This window comes from Oryctolagus cuniculus, chromosome 16 (assembly GCF_964237555.1).
Source record: "Oryctolagus cuniculus chromosome 16, mOryCun1.1, whole genome shotgun sequence".
Classification (NCBI taxonomy): Eukaryota; Metazoa; Chordata; class Mammalia; order Lagomorpha; family Leporidae; genus Oryctolagus; species Oryctolagus cuniculus.
The window spans coordinates 42,470,371-42,490,133 of NC_091447.1; the positions used below are offsets into that span (position 1 = coordinate 42,470,371).

General features: G+C 40.8%; 1 protein-coding gene across 3 annotated transcripts in view; it reads right to left on the bottom strand.

The window, feature by feature from the left end:
* Positions 1-19,763, bottom strand: part of VPS50 (VPS50 subunit of EARP/GARPII complex) — a 114,843-nt gene that overhangs the window by 11,683 nt on the left and 83,397 nt on the right. For all 3 annotated transcript variants that reach the window (XM_070059817.1, XM_008261723.4, XM_051852990.2), the window contains 3 exons: positions 9,260-9,340; positions 1,705-1,853; positions 213-309 (listed from right to left, as the gene is read on the bottom strand). In XM_070059817.1, the coding sequence (XP_069915918.1) occupies positions 213-309; positions 1,705-1,853; positions 9,260-9,340 (327 nt within the window). The remainder of the gene's footprint in view (positions 1-212; positions 310-1,704; positions 1,854-9,259; positions 9,341-19,763) is intronic.

Genomic DNA, 19,763 nt, shown 5'->3' on the forward strand with positions numbered 1-19,763 from the left:
TCATCAGCTCTCTCTCACTAGACTAGAAGTTACGAGTTGTTCAACACGTACTATTTGACACAGGACTTCATGAGTAACTAGATAAATATTCTATCCAACTCCCCCGGGGTTTGGAAACCGACCTCTAGATAAAAAAATAGATAAATAAATAAAAGTTGAGACAGCCGTCTTGCCCCCAGTGGAAATGATAAGCACGCACGAGCATCTCTGACCTGGGAATAGAACTGCTGAAGGAAAGGCTTTTTGACCGCAGGCATCACAGCATCCAGATGGGGCTGAAGGAACTCAAACTGTTCAGCCAAGAACACCCTGAAGGGAAAAAAAAGTACCCACTGTGCACATGGTGCAGGGTTCACAGCCTGGAAATGTTCCCTTTAATCTTTTAAGATCTCAGACCAAAACTTTACCAATTAAAATGATTTTCCACCTTTGCGAATTCCCTGTACTACCCACCTGACAAGTTCATTAGCAGTATCTATCTGCACAATAATTAATTCTGAGCTTATCACCGAATGGCACTTGAGGAGAAAGAAGGGTGACTTCAAAGACGCTAATCAGGTTACCACAAGATGTAGAGTTATGCTGCTCTGCATGTCAGATGGGGGCACAGATCACAAAAAATTGAAAAAAAGAATAAACACTATTTTAAAAAAAAGAATTTCCCTTAAAGATCCCAGTCAGTTATATACAATAGACTCTCACATTCACAGACTCAACATCTAACACTTTTCAGAAGTAACACCAAAACTCCCAAAGCACAGCAAACCACGACTGGGCTGACCTGTCCACAGGAACTCCAGCTGCAGGGGGTGGTCCACAGGACGGGGCTCACGTGGCTGTCAGCAGCTGCACTGCAGTCTGGGCCCTGTTTTTCTCTACTTTTTGCTAAGCACGTAAAACTTCTCCAGGTATACTGGACTACGTTTATATGGAAGAACTTACTTACTTTAAATGTATTAACAAATTTGGGGACTCCTAAAGGTCAGGAAACCCTCTTGCTGATGTCAAGGGTCAACTATACATAACACCAACTGGCAGTTTTTCTAGAATCATCAACATCAGTAGGAGAGTATATAGTAAAATGCAACACTTTTTAAGTTTTACTTAGAGCAAAGATTGGGGCCCACATTGTTGCCGTGAAGTAAGCTGAGGCTTGCAACGCCAGCACTTCATATCGGAGTGCCAGTTCAAGTCCTGGCTGCTCTGCTTCTGATCCAGGCCCCCGAGAATGGGCCTGGGAAGGCAGTGAAAGATGGCCCAAACACCTGGGTCTTGCCGCCTACGTGGCAGACAACGATGGACTTCCTGCCTCCTGGTTTCATCCTGGCCCAGCCCTAGCTGCTGTGGATACTTGACAGAGCGAACCGCAGATGGCAGATCTCACACTCTGTTTCTTCCTGTCTCTCACTCACTCTGCCTTTTAAAATAAATAAATAAATCTTTAAAGAAAAAAACTCATTTTTTTTTAAAAAGCAAGAATCATGTTGCTAAAGATCAAAACTTGATTTTTTTTCCACTTAAATTACTGAAAACCAAGGACGCAGTTTTAAAAATCAATTGGTAATCTACATTAGGATGTTCTTCTCAGAAAAACGTAAGTGATATTAATCTGGTAGACATACACTGCTAGAAGTCTACTTGTACAACGTTTAGTTTTATAACCTTTCTTATTTAATGGCAAAGCAACTATTTTTAACAACTTACAAAGATTCCGTGGCTACCACTCTTTCTGCCAACCCATACAACGTATCGCCAGCCGTCAGAACCACAAGGTGACTGAGGTGTGGGCTCGGGACCTTCTCCCTTCTTTCTTCTGCTGCTGTGAGGGTGGCAGCAGGGTCTGCTGAAACCTCCTGAAAATACAAGACAGACACATGCACCTGAAACAGCAAATCTAACAGGAATAAATCAGCTGATTCGGATGAGACCAGAACTGTAATTAAAAACTCGGAAGCATACATCAATTACACTTAGTTTTCAGTCCTTTTTTTCTCTGCTTTTATGTTTTGTAACTGCTGGGACTTTCTTTCTATACAAAGTGAAAAGGCTCCTCCTATATAACATCATCTAACTCGAGACACGGCCACCTGTGCATGACCTCAAGTCTGCCAGCACAAGGGATCTTCAGGAACCACCACCGTTTCACAGAGATGAGAAGTTGCAGATATGGGAAATGAGATTGCCTCTTGGTGTAATTAATCATTTCAAACTCAAACCTCAATCACAGTAACCTTGGTAAAGTCTCCTGAAAGCAGTATTAGGATGTGGAGAAAAGCTGAAACAGAACAGCTGTCTTGCCTGTGGCTGGGGACAGACTGCAGATGAGACAGAAGATGGTCAATGTGACAAAGGAAAAGGACGCCCAGAAAGCAAGGTGCGCTGGGCTGCTCAGCACTGTCCAGGCAGTCAGCGGGAGGGACGTGGTCTCACCGGAAGTCAGACTTCCCGGCTCTCAGGGTCGCCTTCATCTGATGCCGTGCTCACTAGCAAGCTTCTCCTTCTTGGGCTTCACAGAAATAGAGTCTGTATTATAAACAGACTAGCACGGCAAGAATGTTGAAGATATGCCCACTCAACTTGCCCTTAATGTGAAGCAAAGAAATTTTTTTTTTTTTTACTGAGCTCTAGTAAACAGTAAAAATACCCACCCCCAAATATCACTTTAACTCACTGACATACTGGCACAGATCTTTCTGAGGGTGGGAGGTACTGTCGTCCTAGGCAAGGAGGTGCACACTGGCTACTCGGAGTAGCTGATGGAGAAGAGCCTTCTGGCACTCCAAGTCTTTCAGTGAAGATGCAAGCTACCTGAGCAACCTCTTTGCAAGGCCAACAGGAGAGAATGCTGAAAACACTGACATCTTCATACCAGTGACTTTTTTTTCTTTTTTTTTTTCCTTTTTTTTTTTGACAGGCAGAGTGGACAGTGAGAGAGACAGAGAGAAAGGTCTTCGTTTGCTGTTGGTTCACCCTCCAATGGCCGCCACGGCTGGCGCGCTGCAGCCAGCGCACTGCGCTGATCCGAAGGCAGGAGCCAGGTGCTTCTCCTGGTCTCCCATGGGGTGCAGGGCCCAAGCACTTGGGCCATCCTCCACTGCACTCCCTGGCCACAGCAGAGAGCTGGCCTGGAAGAGGGGCAACCGGGACAGAATCCGGCGCCCCGACCGGGACTAGAACCCGGTGTGCCGGCGCCGCAAGGTGGAGGATTAGCCTGTTGAGCCGCGGCGCTGGCCACCAGTGACTTAAATGGTTGCTACATTGAGTGTCAGAGTAATCTTATTTAAAACAAAATTATTTACTTACTTGAAAGGCAGAGTTACAGAGAGAAAGACAGAGAGAGGGGTCTTCCATCCACTGGTTCACTCCCCAAACAGCTGCAATGGCCAGAGATGGGCTGATCTGAAATCAGGAGCCAGGAATTTCTTCCTGGTCTCCCACATGGGTGCAGGGGCCCAAGCATTTAAGCCATCTTCTGCTTTCCCAGGCCATCCAACAGGGAGCTGAATTGGAAGCAGAGCAGCTGGGACTAGAACCAGTGCCCATATGGATGCCAGCACTGAAGGTGAATACTACACCACAACACTAGCCCCTAGAAAAATCATTTTAATTGCTGCTTTAATGGGGAAAGAGGAGAAAGGTCAAGGTAGTGACGTCACAATTGCATTGTAAAAAGAACTCCATGGTGGCACAGTTCACAATGAAGGGCTCCTACCAATACTTATGATACCACTGTCTCAGTCACTAAACCGAGGTAAATCATGGAGAATGTTTACAACCACATATACTTGCAATAATAACCAGCTTGATTTGAAGATGGGTATTATAATTTTAGTTTACGTATAGGACTTCCAGTACTGACATGGCAATAAATTCTACACACTATATTTTGAAAGTAATTTCCTGAAGAGAAATTTACAAAAAGAAAAAAAAAAAAACAATAAATTACATGCAAATTATGCAAAAGCTTAGTACAAAAGAGCTGTTACTTTTTAAAAAGTTATCAGAATATACATTAACTTCTGTCCCACATCCTTTAACAAAAAGGTTTACAATTTATATTGAATTGTAGAATTACACAGCTATGAGATGCTAACCATTATCAAATAAATCCCCTGCAAGTTAACATACTACTGTCAATATGGAGTTCAGAAGTGAGGACATATGAGCAGGTAGTATAACTAAGTATTAAATGTGAATTTGAGAGGGAGGGAGGGAGTAAAGGTGGGAGAGAGAACCTCCCAACTGCTGGTTTACTCTCCAAACGCCTGAAACATCCAGGTCTGGGCCAGGCCAAAGTCAGGACCTCAGAACTCAATCTGTGTTTCCCACGTAGGTAGAAGCTGTTGCATCCCTGGATGTGTGTTAGCAGGAAGTTGAATCAGAAGCTGAGCCAGGTCTCAAACCTACGCACTCTGATAAGTGATGCAGGTTATCCCAAGCGGTGTCTCAACTACTGCATCAAATACAAGCCCCAGAGTTACTTCTGAATTTCACTCTTTTATGATTTGAAATCATCATATATATAACTTACTTGTAAAACTGAAAGTGTTTTCAATTTAAATCCTAATTATTTTGGGATCCAATAGGGAGGTGGTGCTGGAAGGTGCTGGTAGGCCAGCAGGGGGAATAACTACAGCTTGGGGGAAACGCAGTTTATTCCATGTGTGACAGGAGGGGCCAGAAGCACTCGCCAGCTACCCCCTCAGTACCTCCCTCACATATATGATGCACTCCCCCTTTACTCATGGGCTCTCACAGAAATCACTGGATTTGTGTCCCCACTTCACAAGGTTTTCACTAGAATGCCTTTTGCTGCTCCCAGTTAATACTGGCATTTGAGGCATAAAAATTACAGTAATTATCATCTAAAAGCTGAAGGTCTGTATTTACCTTTAGGAAAATACACTTGACTGAAGCAAGAGAGGTACAAAACGGCACGCTGACATAAAGGGGTGCATACTTAGTGTGCACCTGGAAAAGCTCCTGACCGGATGGGTGTTTCAGTTCACACCAGCCCACTAAGTCAGAGACGCCCTGTGACGACTTGGAGACTCTCCCACGATGAAAGTCACATTGTTTAGCCTTTCTTGCCATTAATTTACTACCACAAAGAAAATTCTTAATTATGAACTTTTCAGGACAAACTTAAAACATGTTTTTTTATCAAAGATTTAAAGTTGACCAAAGGTCTAAGAGCAAACACCTGGGTCAGCATCACCGAAAAGGTAACTAAAAATTCACGTTCCTGGTGCTGTCATCGCCTGTAGCAGTCTCCCCACTTCTCTTCCATTAAACTTCTTTGCCTACACTTTGCTTTGATGTACCAAATTTTCTTAGTTAACACTGAATTTCCACGATAAATGATTTCAGGTGGCAATCACTCCAATTTTGCCTTTCATAGCTTAAAGAGAAATCAAAATTATAGAAGAGATCTATGAAAAAGATAAAAATACCAAAAAGTGTTTATTAAAACTTTAACTGACATGTAAGAGAAATACAAGGAAAAATATTATTTCCACTTAGTTGGTTCCACAGTGATTAGGCTATAAATTATTTTAATAGCCAAAGAATGTACTGAACAGCAAGAAATCAATCAATGTTCTCTGCCAATGTAGATGCAAATTAATGAAGTGCAGAAAATTGATCTACCAGCTTAGAAAAACCTGAGATCAAGGTCTAGTAAGTGACAAATATATTTTCTAAAATAATAGAGCAACACTTATCAGCACCAGTAATTACTGTGTAATTCGACATGGAAAACTTCGGTTCTGGTGACATCTTTCCCTCCAGAGGACCAGGGCACTGGACAGACCTGCCAAGGCTCCTTACTCAGTGGAGGAAGAATGACTGCTTGCACGGTCTTGTCATCCAGTGAGCAGTCTTCTGACTTGAGACAGCAAGGAGAAGGACTTAAAGAAAGGATATCTTCAAAATATAAAGTGTCGAAGAGAACACCCAAGAACAGGCATATCTGCCTGTTTATTTTTTAACAGAGGGAAGGTATAGTTAACTTTTCAAAAAAAATCTTTAAATCTGACAACCACTTCAGTTCAGGAAAAAAGTTTTCCAATGATCAAAGGAGTCAGGCAGATGCTGCCGATACATTATTACCCAGCAGAAGGGTGGCAATGAGCCTCAAAGAAAAGCAAGTTTGGCCCCACTGTCTACCTGGTCATGCTATTTCATTACACAGCGTGTGACAAAATCTGAAGCATAAATATACAAAGAATGTTCAAAAGTTTATGGAAAAAGTATACATGGATTTCAAATAATTTTTCACAAAAATAGACATCTTTTGATTTCATTTCCACAAACTTTTTTTTTTTTATTTGAGAGGCAGTTATAGACAGTGAGAGGGAGAGACAGAGAGAAAGGTCTTCCTTCCGCTGGTTCACTCCCCAAATGACCACAACAGCCAGAGCTGCGCCGATCTGAAGCCAGGAGCCAGGTGCTTCTTACTGGTCTCCCACGTGGGTGCAGGGGCCCAAGGACTTGGGCCATCTTCCACTGCTTTCCCAGGACATAGCAGAGAGCTGGATTGGAAAAGGAGCAGCTGGGACTAGAACCTGTGCCCATATGGGATGCTGGCATCGCAGGCAGAGGATTAACCTACTGCACCATGGTGCCGCCCCCTCCACAAACTTTTCAAGGTCTCCTAGTATCCATGCCTTAAGGGTCGGATTGGGAACTGTAGCTTGACAATCATAAACTGGTAATTAGCAGAGACAACAGAGAAATGCTGGAGTGAATGAGTCTAGTTTCAAGAAACAAGAGAAACTTCAGCTGAAAAGTTAAGATCTGAGGAACACAATCTTAAAAAGCACCAAACACAGGGGCCAGTGTTGTGGTGTGACCAATTCAGCTGCCATCCCACACAGAAATGCTGCTTCCAGTCCTAGCTGTTCCACTTCCAATTTAGCTCCTGCTAATAAAGTGCCTGATAAAGCGGTGGGAGAAGGCTCAGGTACAGGGATCTTGCCAGCCACATGAGAGTCCTAGTGAGTTCCAGGATTAGGACTGGCCCAGACCCAGCCATTTAGCTATTTGGAGAGTGAACCAGTGGATGGAAGCACTTTTTGTGTGTGTCTCTCCCTCTCTCTGCCTTTCAAATAAATAAAATATTTTTTAAAGCATCAGGCATAGAAAAATGTCAGTGGGACTGAAAGCCACATTTTTGCATTGAAAAAAAAAAAAAAACAAAAAAAAAACAAAACCTGTGCTTGCTTCAGCACCACATATACTGAAAAAAAAAAAAAAAAAAAGCCATGACTCTGCAAATGAAGATCAAGGGTTCAATGGGGATGAATACCCAGAAAATGTGCCAAATTACGCCAGAAGGCATGCATAAAACCCAAGAATTGGTTTATTCATCTACTCTATGTAGATTTATTTAAGACATGTTCGGTGCTAAGGTAGGTGTTCTAAATATTCTTTTAAAAAAAATATGTGGGAGGCACCAGTGTTGTTGAGCAGCCAGTAAAGCCAGTGCTAGTGATGTTGGCATCCCCTATGGGTGCCGATTTGAATTCAGCTGCTATACTTCTGATCCAGCTCCCTGCTAATGTGCCTGGGAAAGCAGAAAAAGTTGGCCCAGATCCTTGAGGCCTTGCCACCCATGTGGAGACATGGAAGAAGTTCCTGGCTCCTGGCTTCAGACCAGCTTAGCTCTGCCCTCTGCAGCTATTTGGGAAGCGAATCAGTGGACAGAAGTGCTCACTCGCTCGCTCTTTCTCTCTCTATCGTTCTTTACCCTTTCTCTCCTTCCTTCTTCCTCTATTTGTAACTCTGACTTCCAAATAAATACATAAATCTTAACAATAACAACAACAACAACAAAAATGTAGGAAGAGGTGTTTAGCCTAGCAGTTAAGATGCCCAGGTCCTATATCAGAATGCCTGGGTTCAATTCCCAGCTCCAGGCTGTGGGAGACAGTACTGATGGCTCAAGTAATTGAGTTCCTGCCACTCCCTTTGGGAGACTTGGATTTTATTCCAGACTCCCAATCCTGTCTGGTAACAATCCCTCTCATTGCAGACGTTTGGGGAATGACTAGTGGGTAAAGACTCTGTCTCTAAAATAATGACTTTTAATGCCCTAAGTAAAAAGATCTTCAAATGATAAGGCTGATGGAAATCAAAGTGTATTCACTGTGGATATATTAGCACATGCTTCTCACTCTGTATTCACAGATCTGTTCAAAGATCACCAACCTACCACTCTCTCCTTTCTTTTTATTTTAGCACTTATCAGTGTCTGACAGTACCTTATCTATTTGCCTCTCTGCTCCAAAAAAACACAATTCCCAAGAAGACAGGCGGATACCTCTTCTGTGCACTGATGAATTCCCAGCTCTGTAATAATGCCCAGCACAAAACTGATTTTTAATAAGCACTTCTTAAAAAAAAGCATGATTACATTACTCTGTAAGACTCTGAACAACATAACTATGTACATAATATAGAGCTTACACACGAACAGAAAGATGATTGCTTGTTTGGGGTAGCTTGAAGAAAAAAGAGGAAATTTAGAGAAGCCTAGGGCTAACGCAGAGCCTGAGAAGCACACTGACAACAAAATCCTTCTGGCTGTAGTGGCTCCTGCAAGAATTTTTTTTGCTTATTTTAAATGCTTATTTTAGCTTTAACAAAGGCCTAAGTTGCTATCTAGTCTTTCTTCTTAAAACATGTATTTCACGATGAGACACACAGTCAAGAATTGGGAGTTACCACTACATATCAGACTAAACCCAAAACTTTCTCCTTGAATATCAAAGCCATTGATAAAGTGGTCCAAACTTTCTCCCCAGCACAAGTTTTCGACATACACCAATTCCCCAATAACAAAGACCTGCCACACTTTGGGCCATGCCTGTCCCACTTCAAGGCCCTTGCTCAACCTCTGTGCCTTTCTTTGAGTACTATTCATTCTTCTCTGTCCCACTAATTCCACCCCTGTCCTTCAAAGTCTAGCATAAGTCTTGCTTCTTCCTTTAGTCATTCTGTCACCAATTTTATACATAAACCTTTTTTCTCTTTGAACTTGTACTAGATGCCATAGTCAATATCACATTCCTGCAGGTTCTATTTTTCTCTCTCTGGTCAGACCCTAGACAAGCCCCATCTGACTTTGAATATGCACTGGTAATGCTAAGGATCTGGCACTCAATATGCACATAAACAAACATTTATAGACAGGTGATCGGATGGCTTCTTCGTATTATATAAAACCCAAAGGAGTGGACTGCAATTCCTTACTCACCAGATCAATAAGGCTTTCTTGTATTCTGTTTAGAGTTGTTCTTAGTCTACTACTACTGAGGCCGAGTCCTGTTGATTCCAACTGAAAAAAAAGGAAGAGAGACACATTACATCACTCTGGAGATACTCTTGAAATGTCACATCTTGTAACTAAAGTATTTGGTGGGTCTTCATTGAGACAGTTAGCCTTCAGGGTTTCCAGACTGCATTTAAATATTTCAACACAGTAATCCTATCCTTCAAGAAAAATAATCACCTATTCATGTGCATTGTACAGGTCACGTTAACACTGACCGATCTTGGCCGGCGCCACGGCTCACTAGGCTAATCCTCCGCCTTGCGGCACCGGCACACCGGGTTCTAGTCCCGGTCGGGGCGCCAGATTCTGTCCTGGTTGCCCCTCTTCCAGGCCAGTTCTCTGCTGTGGCCAGGGAGTGCAGTGGAGGATGGCCCAAGTGCTTGGGCCCTGCACCCTATGGGAGACCAGGATAAGTACCTGGCTCCTGGCTTCGGATCAGCGCGGTGCGCCGGCCGGCGGCCGCAGCAACCATTGGAGGGTGAACCAACGGCAAAGGAAGACCTTTCTCTCTGTCTCTCTCTCTCTCACTGTCCACTCTGCCTGTCAAAAAATAAAAAAAATAAAAATAAATAAAAAATAAAAAAATAAAAACACTGACCAATCTCATAAATTATCAGAACACAGCTTCAATAGAATTACTTTCCTGAAAGTTACTGGTTTTAATAAGTTAATAAGTTAAGATACTTAAAGATAATACACTCTTTTACTGAATATAAAATTTGTTGTGTTTATGCAAACATACAATAATATAAAGTGTTGCTAATTAATCTTTCTTACACAAATTATAGACAGCCTAAATATTCATTCAAAACTGAAAGAAATCTTCTATTAGGGTTAGTAAACATTTCACAGTACAGAATTCTACTCACTACAACAAAGCCAAAGCATTTATAAAAAACCTTCATGTAAGAGCATGAATGAGAAGGGTGTCAAGAATGTTAAGGGCTCAGGGCTGGCGCTGTGGCTTAGTAGGTAAAGCTGGCACGGGTTCGAGTCCCGGCTGCTCCACTTCCCATCCAGCTCTCTGCTATGGCCTGGGAAGGCAGTGGAAGATGGCCCAAGTCCTTGGGCCCCCACACCCGCGTGGGAGACCTAGAAGAAGCCCCTGGCTCCTGGTTTCGGACCGGCACAGCTCCAGCTGTTGTGGCCATTTGGGGAGTGAACCAGCGGATGGAAGACTTCTCTCTCTCTCTGTCTCTTCGTCTCTCTGTGTAACTCTGACTTTCAAATAAATAAATAAATAAATCTTAAAAAAAAAAAAAGAATATTAAGAACATGAAAAGCCACTTAGTCACTTAGTAAGCTCCTTGTGTGATGATTCAATTGACTAAAATAAATTTAATTTAAAGATGATCATATACACATCCAGGCATTTGGAAATGTTAAATGCTAAAATGTTTTCTATGTGTGAATAAATGGGAAACATGACTTGTTTAAGAAAACATAGACTCACTGATGTATTCATAAACGATTTTGTTTGACTATGTGGGCAAATAAACATATAAGCTTGCAGAGATTTCTTATTTTTCCTCTAATCCCATTTAAGATATGAGGATGACATATTATTAATATGCACCAGAATGTCTCAAACTAAAATAGCTGTGAAATGACACTATGTAGTAAAATATGAACTAATTATAAATGCTAGATTTTAAGACATCTTGGTTTCTCTAGGTTTTGTAAACTTCACTCACTCCTTTTTCCATAAGATGTTATTTATACGCAATTAAACTCAGGCATTTTAAGCATACAGCATGATGAATCTAGGCAACTGTATACACTCTTGCAACCAGTACCATAATCAAAATACAGGAGTTCTCTCCCCTTTTAAAAATGTCCTCAAGCCTTTTCTATTCATTCTCCCATCCCCATCCTGTATTCCTGATCTGCTCTCTATCACTAAAGATTTTGCCTTTTCTAAAATTTCACATAAATGGAATAACAGTCTTTTGTATTTGACTCCCTTTATTTAAAATGCTTTTGAAATTCACCCATGCTGTGAGTCTGTCAGTATTTTGTGTTTTTTTTATCACTTAATGGTATTCAACTGCGTGCATTTAGCACAATCTGTTTCTTTATCCACAGGTCAATAAACATTTGGTCCTGTTTTGGGTTATATGAATGATGCCACAATAAAATTCACACGTATGTCTGGACATATATTATTTTCAGCTCTGAGTAAACACCTAGAAGTGGTATTTCTGGTTCATACAATAAATAGACTTTTAGCTTTATAAGGTACTGTGATACTGTTTTCTGAAGTGCAGCCTTTTGAAGGCCATGCTTTTTTTCATTTCCACAGCAGTGCATATGAATTCTAGGTTGTCTAATTGACAGAAGTTCACATCTCCTACAAGTCAAGCTGAAGCCCTAACTCCAATGTGATGGTGTCTGGAGACCGATTCTGGGAGAAAATCAGGGTTAAGTGAGGTCACAAGGGTGGGTCCCTGGAACTAACCCCCTTGGAAGAAGATACACCAGACAGCTTACTTCCACGTGAGCAGAACATAATGTAAGGACACAGCAGGAGAGTGGCATCTGAAAGCAGAGAGGCCTCCCCGGGAACAGAACGGGCTGCACCTTGACAGTGAAGGTTCCAGCCTCCAGAACCGCGCGGAATAAATCTTCCGTGTTTAGGATGTCCAGTCTAGAGGTGGGCATTTGGCAGAGCAGCTAGGGTGCCATGTGGAATGCCTGCATCCTATATTAGAGTACCTGAGTTTGAGTTTGAGTCTCAGTCACACCTGGGACAGCAGACGATGACTCAAGCAGTTGGTACCTGCCACACATGGGAGATCTCGGGTGAGTTCCCAGCTCTGAGGTCTTTGGGAAGTGGAGGGTGGATGGGAGCTCTCTCTGTTGGCCTCTCTCCACCTCTCAACGCTGGCATCCCATCTCCGGGCACCAGTTCCAGTAGGCTGCTCCCTGCACTGATGCTCCTGAGAAGGCAGCGAAGGTGGCCCTAAGACTGAGCCCCGTCATCCACATGGGAGACCCGGAGTTCTGGGTTCTTAGCTTGAATCCATTTGGGGAGTGAATCAGCAGATGAAAGATCTTTTTCTCTCTGGCTCTCCCTCTCTGCCACAATGCCTTTCAAATAAATAAAATAAATCTTTTTTTAAAAAGTAAATGCCATTAATCATTTTATTCAAATTCATTTTACCAATATTTTCCTTTATGGTTCATATTTCTTTGTGTCTTTTTAAAGAAACAAATGCCTATCTCATATGTCACAAAGACATTTTCTCCCAAGCTTTTTTCCTAGAAGTTTCATAATTCTGGATCTTATATAGGTATTATAAATAGTGCTTATTTATATTCTAGACAATGAATCACGTTAGCACCTTTCTCAGAGCCAATCGACTGTAGGTGTATGACGATTTCTGATTTTATCCTGTTGCATGGATCTGCACAGGCCACTACCATACTATCTTGCTTACAGGAGCTTTACAGCCAGTCTTTAAAATCAGGAAATTTAAATGGTGTCCCTTCAGAATTTGTTTGGCTATTCTGGGTCCTCTGGCTTTTGTACCAATTTTAAAACAATGCTGTCAATTCCTTCAGAAATGTTTCACTACAATTTTGACTGGAATTGAATTGAATCTATAGATTTGGAGAGGTCTACAATTTTTATAATAGTAATATACAAGCCTGAAATGTCTCTTTGTTATTTATCTAGTTTTTAAAAAGTTCCCTTTATAATGCTTTAATTTCTTCAGTGTACAAGTCTATCAAATTATCTGCTAAATTTATTCCTAAAATTTTTGACGCTATTGAAAGCAAAGCTGTTTTCAAAATTTCATTCTCTAATTGCTCAGTCATTGATTTTTATATACTGATCTTGTTTCCGGGGCTTATTATATTAAAAGCTTATTTGTAAGTTCCTCATGAACAATCTATGTCACCTGCAAATAAAGGTGATTTCTTTTCCAATCACTATGTCTTCTAGCTCCTATCTTACCTTTCAACAATGGCTAGGAACTTCGGAACAATTTAAAAAAAAATGGTAGTGAGTTACCTTTTTTTTTATTATTTATTTGACAGGTAGAGTTACAGACAGCGAGAGAGACAGAGAGAAAGGTCTTCCATCCACTGGTTCACTCCCAAAACAGCTGCAACGGCCGGAGCTGGGCCGATCAGAAGCCAGGAGCCAGGAGCTTCCTCCAGGTCTCCCACGTGGGTGTATCAGCAGAGATGCTAGCAGAGAGCGCGATCGGAAGAGAAGCACCCAGGACTAGAACCAGCGCCCATACGGGATGCCGGTGCCACAGGTGGAGGTATCACCTCCTGCGCTACAGCGCTGGCCCAGTGAGAGTCACCTTCTCTCTGTGCTGCTGTGAGGAAGCACTGAGAATTTTGCCACTGAATCTCGCCACTGTTTGCTGTTCCACAGACGCACATTACCAGGATGAGGAAATTCCTTTCTGTTGCTAGTTTTCTAAGTTTTTATCATCAAAGGATATTAAACTTTGTCAAATACTTTTTCTGAATAACTATAAACTATCAAAGATTTTTCTTCTAAGGTAGGGTGTTAACATAAATAAACAACACTGGTTAATTTTAAAATAGGATTTTAAGCCATTAAATCAATTCTGTATTTTCAAGACAAATACCATTTGGTCATAAATCAACTTGTTAACAGCTCAAGGATATTTTAAAAATATATGTCCATGAAGTATATTGGTCTTGTGGCATCTTTGTTTTGAATACGTGTTAATATTGGCATCATGAAACAAATTGTCAGATATTTGTTTTACCTCTATTTCCTGAGAGTTTCTATAACATCAGTATTTATTGAAGGTGTTTATTGACAAATTTAACCTATTTAATGATTAAATAGCTGTTCAACTTTTCCAGTTCTTCTTTGGTCGGTTTTTATAACTTGACTTCGTCAAATAATTTATCCATTTCATCTCACTGAACAAATTTATTGGCACAAAATTGTTCATATTATTTCCTCGCTGTCCTTTGAAAGTCTAAACGTTCTGTTATGATGGTCACTCTTCATTTTTGATACTGATAAACTGCATCATCTTTTATTAGTATGGCTTGTATTTCATCCATTTTATTCAAATTTTAATAAGAACCAGATTTTGGTTTCATAGATTTTTTTAAAAAATTGCCTTCTGTTTTCAATTTATTTCTGCTCTTATCTTTATTATTCCTTCCTTCTGCTCACTTTAAGTTTAATTTGCACTTTTTTTTAAGATGTAATTCAGATCATAATTGAGACTCTTCTTTCTCTACTCCCAGCATTTAAAGCTCGATACCTCCCTCTACACACAGATTAGTTTAGCTCACAATTTACTGATATATCGTGTTTTATCATTCATTCTAAAATACTTTCTAATTTCTCTTGTGATTTCTTCTTTGACCTATTCATAGTTTAAAAGTATGTAATTTCCAAATACTTAGTTTTCCCAATTATTTTATTGTTATTGATCTCTAACTTCATTATACCAATACCAGATAATATAGTCTACATTATTTCAATTTTTAAAATGTATTATGGCAGTTTAATGGCCCAGAATGCTTTGCATACGAGTACCAAGACATTTGCTAAACATATCATATACTCTCAAAACTATAAATCCTGCTGCGGTTGTGGAGTGTGCAGTCCCACAGAAATCAATTAAGTCAAGATGGTTGTTAGTATTGCTCAAATATTCTATGTATCTGCTGATCTTCTGCTTACTTGCTCTATCAGTAATTGTATGGTATTAAAGACTACAGCTACAATGCATTTTCTCTTTTCCCCTTTACTCCTGTCAATTATTATCTCATCATCTAATTTGACATTCTATTTTTCTGAGTTACATACACATTTATAATCCTTATGTCTTTGTTGAAAAGATTCTTATATCATTATGGCATATCTCTAACTCTGAGAATATATTTTCTTTCCAAATTTATTTTATCTTTTAATAAAGCCAATGTAGCCTTCTTATGTTTACATGGTACATCTTTTTCTACCCACTTGCTTCCAACCTATGTGTGCTTTTAGATTTAAAGTGTTTCTTGGGGCCGGCACTGTGGCATAGTGGGTAAAGCCGCCACATCCCATATCGGCACATCCCTGCAGCTCCAGCATCCCATATGGGCATCAGTTCATGTCCTGGCTGCTCCACTTCCAATCCAGCTCTGCTACAGCCTGGGAAAGCAGTAGTAGATGGTCCAAGTCCTTAGGCCCCTGCACCCACGTCGGAGACCCGAAAGAAATGTCTGGTCCCTAGCTTCAGATCAGCTCAGATCTGGCCTTTGTGGTCATTTGGGGAGTGAACCAGTGGATAGAAGACCTCTCTCTCTCTGGCTCTACCTCTCTCTCTAACTCTGTCCTTCAAATAAGTAAAAATAAATCTTTATATAAAAAAGTAAAGTGTGTTTCTTAAAGTGTCGATTTTGTTTTTAATTATTCTGGCAATCTCTGCCTTTTGAGGGTTTGGTCCATTAACATTTAACGAAATGATGTTGAATCTGAATCTACTATTATATCTCTTCCTTGTTCTTGGTTCCTCCTTCCCTGCTTTTTGTGACTATGTTAATATGTATTTTAGAATTCTACATTAATTTTCCTGTTAGCTAAAGAGCTGAAGTTCTTTGCATTATTTTTCACGACTTTTCCATACTTCCTCGACTTTTAATGGTCTGCTTACTACTAACAATGTACTACCTTGCACAACACACAGAAGTCTTGCAAACATAGATCCATGTCACCCTATATACCTTATTACTGTTGTTTCATATAAAACATCTACATCATGAACACCAAGAAGACTATGATATGATTTCAGTTTCAAATAGCTATATGGTTTATAAAGAAATAAGTGGAAAAATAACCTTTTGCATTTCCTCAAGTAGATTCTAATTCCAGTGCTCTCCATCCTTTTCCAAGGATTCGTGTTTTCATTTGGCATCATTTACCTTAATTCTGAACAACTTCCTTTAGGACTTCTTACACACATATTGCATGTCTGTTATAACAAATTATTTTTAATCTAAAAATTCTAATTTCACTTTCATTCTTTAGAAAGTTTGTTCTAAAATTCTGAGGTAGAGTGAGCAAATGAGAGATCAAGTGAGCTTCCTTCCCAAATACTCCCAACAACTGAGGCCAGGCTGGGGCTGCAACCTGGAGCCAGGAAAGCAACAAATCTCTCATGGAGGTGACTCAATTAAGAACTCAATTACTTGTGCCATTACCACTACTTCCCAAGGTCTTAGCTGCTGGGAAGCTGGAGAAAGGAGCCAGAGCTGGGAACTGAATGCAGGTACTCCAATATGGGACACAGGTATCTTTCTAGGCTAAACACTTATCTTTCCTATCCATTCTTGAATGGTATTTTTCTTGACTTGAAACTCTGGACAGATGGTTCTCTTCTTTCAGTACTGTAAAGACATTAATTCTTCTAGTCTCCACAGCTCTGGTGAGAAGAAAGCTGTTAAGCAGATCACTGGTACCTTTTACATACAGCAAGTCTACTGTGGTTTTCAAGAAACAGTTTCGTCACATATATCCAGAACATTTCTCCATACTTACTCTGCTTGCTTTTTCTTCATCATCTTGTATCTACAAGTTTTTAGCCATTGTTTTTTCAATTTTTTTCTGCCCCACTCTCTTTCTTCTCCTCCATCTAAGATCCTAATAGAATGCTTGCTTAAGCATTTTATATAATCTAACACACATCCATAAGACTCTGATCATGTTTGTTTTCCAATCTTTTTTCTCCACGTTGCCCACTTTGAATAATCTATTTATTTTTCTTCACCTTCACATTTTTATTTCCTGTCATGTCTACTACCTAATGAGTACATTTTCTGAAACTGTACTTTTCAGTTCTAGGAATTCTCTTTGGTTTTCATCACTTTTGCTGCTAGAATTTCCTACTTCTCTGCAGAGATGTCCATCTTTTCCTTCGGGGAATGAAGGATAATGGTCCATTTAAAATCCTTCTTCCTTAGTCCCAACACCTTAGAGTCAGATTAGATTGCCTTTCTTTGTACTTAAGGATACAATTTCATTTTTTTGGTTCCATGTATGTTGGGTAAGGTTGGACTGCACCATCAATTTGATTCTGGATTCTTATTTTTCTCCCATAAACACTGCTTCCTTTATTTTCAGTATATAATGTTCTTGACTGGGTTTAAACTACAAACTGATTTTTGCGTAGCAGCTCTGATGTCTGTTCAGGTCTGTCCACCAGGTCTGCCGTCAGTTCATGGGTTAGTCAAAGATATGGCTCTTCTTTTTCATGCTTCCACCAGTGTCCCAGTTTTGTGGCCCCACTTCATGGTTCTTCAGTCCACAAACACAGGTTTTCCTACGCGTGCCTCCAGCTGAGTGCCATGTGGACCGCACTTAGCTCCCGGCTATTTATTTTTACAACATCTCTTTCTCTCATCTGCATGAACTCCCCACCAGTCTATCTGCTTCTTCCACTTACTCTCTAGGATCTTCAGATGGTTGCCCTTTGCATAATCTCTAGGTTTTACGGTTGTTTTCTATAGTGAGTATCATCCAGAAAGATGGAATTAACTTCCACTGTGTGGAAGTTAATTAATTAATTAATTAGCTAATTAAGTTAATTAATTTCTTAAAAGTTTAGATACCAAATCACAGACTCTCTATAAAGAAACAGTTTTATTAATTAGAGGAAATCACAAGTAGAGCTTAAAAAATGCTGTCAAGGAAGAACCCTAAGATTTCCTTCCATCTGCTGAGGGCTAAAATGCTGACCTCCATGCGCCAAGTACCTACTGTGTGCTTACTGCTATGTTATACAAAGAAAAGGCCTTCAGAAGAGAGTATACACAGCAAACACAAGGACAATTTCACTCAAGAGGTGAAAATCAGAGAGCCTAGCACAAAGCAAGATAAAGCAACACCAAGAGGAAAATTAGAGTAGAATACGATGGATTTGGTATAAAATAGAACCTGATGGACTGATCGACAACCAGCCCAGTGACGAGCAAGGGCTTCTGGAGGAACAGAACGAGCAGGGAGAATCGATCTTTTGGACTAAAACATACACTGTGTTCCCCAACCAATGACATTCTTGAAGCCAAAAACCTTGGGCGGGGAGGGATACTGATTTTTCCACAAGGACCCATCTATCTAAATTCACTAGTGTAAACCCCTTTCTTTTGGGATAGAAGCAGATACAATCACATTTATCCTATTCTTCCCATTCTACCCAGTACCTGACCCCCACTTCCTTCCTAACATCTACGACACAACAGTTAACAGAGCAATTTGGAGGAGTATTTACTTTTTTGAATATGGAAACTAATAGGATTTACAATAGTCCTGAAGGGCTTATTTTATCAGGAAATTAAAAACTACCTCTTCAATCATAAATGCATACATATACTTATTTGTGCTATTTATTCATTTATGTGTAGTTTTGCTCCAAAAGAGACTTAAAGTACATAATTAAAAAGAATATAAGCTTGCAAGTTCTGGAAAAAAAAAAAAACCACCTTGAATTATGTATATAAAAATTAAGAGGGGCCAGTGCTGTGGCGTAGCAGGTAAAGCCACTGCCTGAAGAGCTGGCATCCCATATGGGCACCAGTTCTAGTCCCAGCTGCTCCACTTCTGATTCAGCTCTCTGCTATGGCCTGGGAAAGCAGTAGAGGATAACCCAAGTCCTTGGGCCTCTGCACCCATGTGGGAGACTCAGAAGAAGCTCCTGGCTCCTAGCTTCAGATCGGCCCAGCTCTGGCCATTGCAGCCATTTGGGGAGTGCACCAATGGATGGAAGACCTCTCTCTCTCTCTCTCTTTCTCTCTCTCTCTGCCTCTCTGTAACTGCATATTATGAAAAAACTATGTATGAATTTCAAAGTTTTTGTACCAAAATAACCTTACCTTTCAATTTCATTTGCAACCAGTATTTGTTTCCATTTTAATTTGTTATTTTATTTGAAAGGCATGCAGACAGGGGGTGGATGGGAGGAAGAGAGAGAAAAAGAGGAGGGAGAAAGACTGACTGATCTCCCATCCACTGGTATACTTCCCAAATGTCCACAACATTCCAGGCTGGGCCAGGCTGAAGACAGGAGCTAGCAACACACTCAGCTTGACAAGTGGCAAGGACCCGATTATATGACCTGCTGCCTCTCCAGGAACACTCTATCAAGAAGCTGGGGGCCGGCGCTGTGGCTCACTAGGCTAATCCTCCACCTGCGGCGCTGGCACCCTGGGTTCTAGTCCTGGTTGGGGCACCGGTTCTGTCCTGTTTGCTCCTCTTCCAGTCTAGCTCTCTGCTGTGCCCCAGGAAGAGACAGTGGAGGATGGCCCAAGTCCTTAGGCCCTGCACCTGCAAGGGAGACCAGGAAGAAGCACCTGGTTCCTGGCTTCGGATCAGTGCAGCGCGCAGGCCATAGCAGCCATTTGGGGGGTGAACCAACGGAAGGAAGGCCTTTCT